General features: G+C 39.6%; 1 protein-coding gene across 1 annotated transcript in view; it reads right to left on the bottom strand.

The window, feature by feature from the left end:
- Positions 1 to 5,071, bottom strand: part of LOC117125109 (A disintegrin and metalloproteinase with thrombospondin motifs 3-like) — a 40,285-nt gene that overhangs the window by 29,717 nt on the left and 5,497 nt on the right. Inside the window, exons 4-6 of the mRNA XM_033271502.1 lie at positions 4,255 to 4,360; positions 3,673 to 3,825; positions 2,763 to 2,901 (exon numbers count right to left, since the gene is read on the bottom strand). Of these exons, the coding sequence (XP_033127393.1) occupies positions 2,763 to 2,901; positions 3,673 to 3,825; positions 4,255 to 4,360 (398 nt within the window). The remainder of the gene's footprint in view (positions 1 to 2,762; positions 2,902 to 3,672; positions 3,826 to 4,254; positions 4,361 to 5,071) is intronic.

The raw sequence follows: 5,071 nt of genomic DNA, 5'->3' as shown, positions 1-5,071 counted from the left end.
ACGATATGTTACGCAAGCCTCACGCCGTGTGTGGGCTGTCTCTTATACACATCTAGATGTGTATAAGAGACAGGTGTGTGGGTGCGTGTGTGTGTGTATAATATCCTCTTCCCACCCCCCTCCCCCAATAGTGGGTGGTAGAAGATGGTAAAAATATGCTTTTTCAAAGCAGTGTTCCTCTTCAGAAAATTATTGACTTCCTCTCGACGGGAGGTATGCTCTCCCTCTCTCCTCACGGGCATCGAAAAGGTCTAATCAAAGACCTCTAGTCTGTTCTATACTGGGAGTCGTAAAGCAAATTATGATTTTTGTACCTCTAAATGCCCGGAAATGACACTCATTCAGACTTAAAATTTGATTACTTAATCTCCATATTTAAAAAAAATGTTTACAAATGCATGGGTCCTGGCCGGCTGGGCAACCCACCCCGCTGGATTAATATGCTATATGTCCTACAGTCGATGTCATTGACACATTATGCTGTTTTGTATCAGCAAAGCCCTTTTGGATCAGGGTAGGACCCTACTGGACAATATGGGTAGGGGCACCGAAGGGGCCCCTAAGGATAAGTGGCTCTTGGAGCAAATATTAAGAATAGGCCCCTCTAGACGCTCGGAAATGGCACTCTCGGACGGTAAAAATGCTTTTTCAAAGCAGTGTTTCTCGACAAAATTATTGGCTTCCTCCCGACGGCAGTTATGCTCCCTCGTATACTCCTCCTCTCTTAGACACCTGCATCCTGGGGTGGATGCAGGATTTGGGGGTAGGGGGTGCGTGAGGGTCCACCTCACTGCCCCCACCATGGTTGGGCCTGAAGGAATAGACAATTTTGAGAATAGGGACCTCTCAGGCGTTGATCCAGAGTTTTAGCTCGGTTTCCAAGTATCGCTCACCCTATCGCAGACAGTCGTGTCAGTTGTCGTTCACAAACGAATCGGGGTACCTTTCCGATTGCGCAGGGCAGTTAGCAATGCACCCTGATTCGTCTGCGTCTGCAACGCATTCGGAAAAGTTGAACCAGGTTCAACCTTCCGATAGGGTGAGCGATTATATGGAAACCGGGCTTTACCCTGACTATCGCACATAATGGGTTCCCTGAGTGGAGGGGAGGGGGGTGGTTTGCAGTAGTCTGGGAGTTCTCCTAGCTTTGCAGAGTTTTGTTATTTCTAAATGCTGAGAAATGTACTTACGTGCATTACGAGACTTCTATTGATGAATGAATACACACTGAATTAATTAAGTACATTCTCGACTGTCATGAAAATATCATATAGGCCTATCTAAAAAATTACGTTATATGCATGCTCGGAAGCGGACATTTTAACCCAAAAGTTTGATATATGTTTCATGTTGTTTGTTGAATGGTCTTTAATGATATTATATTCTAATATGACCACAGCATAAGGAAGAACACTTTGTCACCTACAAAGTTCAGACACATATACATTTATATTTCCTTAGGCCTAAATCACAAATAAGGCCGCTCTTTATCCAAATTTCAGGAAATATAAGTTTTATGCATCCACCGACGTGGGAATTTTGTTTTATGTTGTTTGCTGAATGGTCTTCTTTAAAAATATAACAGTCAAATATGACCACAACACAAGGAAGTTTATTCGTTAACTGTTTAGTAGATAGCACAGTAAATTATGATTGTTTATCAAAATCATTATACACATAAGGGTCGGTGGCCTGTGGATTTTCGCACGAGAACGCGTAGGCGTTACTCCATGCTGAGCATGGGTAGCTGTTCTATAGCTGGGTACTGTACTATATACATTCCTGCTAAAAAAAAAACTCTGTCTTTAGGTCTCCGCCTTTTGGCCTTTTTACATCCTGATTGATGCGTCGGGGATAATAGCGTTGTGTTCGTTGACAATCAATAGAAAATTCAAAATTAGTGAGTGGTAAAATAATCGAGCTCTCCTTTCGCCCTCTGCTGAATTCGTCACTGAACTCATGGGTACACTTCCTTTTTTTCCCCTCTTTCTTTCTTCCTTTTAACTCTTCTCAATTTTTTTTTATTTTTCGGCGTGACTGACGGTTGTGGGAGGAACGGGCCCCCGTGGCTCCCCGATGGATCCGGGCCTGAACCTACCTAGGCATATAGGTTGGCAAATCAGACAAACTATGCTTAGCCCAATTAGCCTTCAATTAAATAAAATTATACAGACTGTTTTTGGTTCAATGTCGTAATAATGTATGCACGAAAGTGAGTTCTACGCAATATTCTTGGAATATAATAATATATTGCTTATGTCTTTGATTTATTTCTCTATATAATGGCCTAAAGAATGAGATAAAATTACCTGATCTTTTTCATGAGGAGAAAACATTGAATTTTGAAGAAATTAAAGGTCATTAAAAACTACTCAGAAGTCGGGAAAGCTCATTTTCAGCCATCCAGGAATCCAGGACCCCTTTTTATTGGGGGTTTTTTTGAGACATTTTGAACCACCCTCTTTCATATCCTGTATCCGCCCCTGGCTAAAGTGCATTTCCCTTGTATTTCGAAATTGTTTATAAGTACACAATGCTTTAACCAACACACCGTTAATCAGGGATGCAAGATGACGTTGTGTATAATCAATTGATAAACTTAACGTTTACTCGTGAATTTGCTAGGTACAAAAACGTAGGCTAACATTTCCAAATCGTTATTTTTGTACTTTTTGAAAAGCGTACACACACCTTCAACCCCCTCCCCCAGCGTACGTTTCGTACGTTCGTTAAAATGGTGAAAATAATAGATGACCCCTTACCCTGGCACATGTTGCGTATTTGCTATCATAGGCAGCCTTGCATTGGTCGTCGCTTGAGACACCGAATCCCGGATGAGACTCGCCGGGAAGATGCAACACCTTATCGTGGAATGGCTCATCATGTAGACACTTCGCTTTACTGTACATTTTTTTTTTTAATTAAATAAAAAAAAATTAGAGAAAATTACTTCGTATGAGAAACATCAGTGTATCAGTTTATAATGTATATAGAATACTATAAAAAACATACCAATGTATTAATATAAAAATTAGCCCCGATGAGAGAATATGTAACAATTGCAATTCTGGTGAGGTAGAGGATGAATTGCACTTCTTAATAAACTACACTCAATATTGTAACCATAGAAACACTCTATTTTCGAACGTTAGGGATGGTATAAACAACTTTATAGCTTAAATGGTTATGATAAATTCATTAGTCTCATGAGTAGTCAACATTTTGACATCTTGCTGCCACTCCTCAAATTCACATGAGCTGTTTTATGGAGAGGAAGTCTCTGGAATTGCTTCTTGTATTGTCTTGTTGTAATTGTATTTCTTTATGTTGCTTTATCAAGATGTTCTATGTATCAATAAAGTAACCATTAATATTATTAAAATCATCATCATTGTTCTCGTCATCGTCCTCCTTATCATTATCGTTATCATCAATACCATAATCATCATCATCATCATCATTAGTCCTACCATTATTATTATTATTAAATTACCATTAGGCCTATTACATTAGTATCATTATTACTCTAGTTGTATTATATGTTATTAATATCATTGATAATATTATAGTTTTTCTATTGATAGTATGTTATTATTTTTATTATTATTACCTTAGGAATGGTTAAATAGTTATTAAAGTTTAATAACAATTAAAAAATATATATATATTTACGGTGTCTTAACAAATTCCTCAAAATAATCATTACTGCATTCAGACCATGGATGTTGACTGTATGTTGAAGCAACTTGTGGTGACATAACGCTCTTTTGTGAAACATCTTTTTGACATGAATTCCATTCGAAGTCGTCATGTTTTATACTTAATCTGAAATTGAAAGTAATGATAATGGTACGAGTATGAACAGTAAAATACTGATGGATTCAGGCATTACGCTTTATATTTAGCAACAGGAAGTAAAACAAGTCAAACCAGGGGCCGGACCCAAAGGGCCGTCAGGATATCGTAACAAAATCCCTGGTAAGTTTCATGAGGAGAGTTTATGGTTTAGAATGACCCTAAATAATATTGTGCTTTTTAGACCACAACATTATCGTCAACAGTACTATTAATGTGAATATCTCACAAACTTACTCCTAAAGAGGACTACTGATAAAATACTAGTATACAGCTTTAGCAGGGCAAATCTGAGAAATTTATGTTATTTATGTTTCCTTTCTATCAAAGAAATGTATTAAGGATTTATTCAAACGAGGTAGGCTTTTGAATAAAAACGTAGTATCACGTGGCACTTACAAGTGACCGATTTCATGAGCAATAACATATGCATTTCTGTAGCCTCCGTCTCTTACAATAACGGTACTTTCCAGCATGCTACATATTCCACTCGTCTTTGCATAGCCTGTGATAAAAGAAATAACATTTATTTTTGTATTTCTGGTTAGTATTTCCACTTTGCTTGCAGATAGATGCTACTGTTGTCGTTACGGTAAACACAGTACAGTTGATCACCACCGTGAATTGCTTACGAGCAGTGCGTAACACCTATGAGTTCTTATGCCAGGCACGTACACTGCGCCCGACGACGGCCGTCGGCCGACGCGATTCTATGGGGAACGCAACGCCACGAGTTTCACTCAATGGATCGTTTTTAATGACGATCCGCTCAGACTGCCACCAACATTCGGCAGACGGTGTTGAGGGGGTGAAGATGGATTCGTCGGCCGACGGTCTTACGACCGCCGTACGGCGCAGTGAGTTCCCGGCTTTAACTGGTTAAATCAGGGGTCCATGTGCTAAAAGGAGCCTCGAGATATTAATCATTTTTCTGGTAGGACCATGCACCCCAAATGCCGTTCTAAAGGTACCCCTAACCGGGTAAAGAGACATCAAAATGCGCCCTTAAAACGCCAGAAACGCTTGAGCGAACAGGATTTTCTCCTCGTATACCACCCTACTGGGGGCCCTACGCGTCACCAATCCCATCCCATTGTTGTAGGGGCGCCTTAGACTCTTCGTTACACCACTGCTCATTATGAAACAAATGACTGTTCTGTGCCTTTGACGTTTCCCTTTTGAATTCATATGATATACCGTACATATTAGTACCAAG

Source organism: Anneissia japonica, unplaced genomic scaffold, assembly GCF_011630105.1.
Source record: "Anneissia japonica isolate Jap-2015-1 unplaced genomic scaffold, ASM1163010v1 scaffold9_len2422644_cov172, whole genome shotgun sequence".
In the NCBI taxonomy this organism is placed as follows: Eukaryota; Metazoa; Echinodermata; class Crinoidea; order Comatulida; family Comatulidae; genus Anneissia; species Anneissia japonica.
This window is presented reverse-complemented; position numbering and strand designations above follow the sequence as displayed.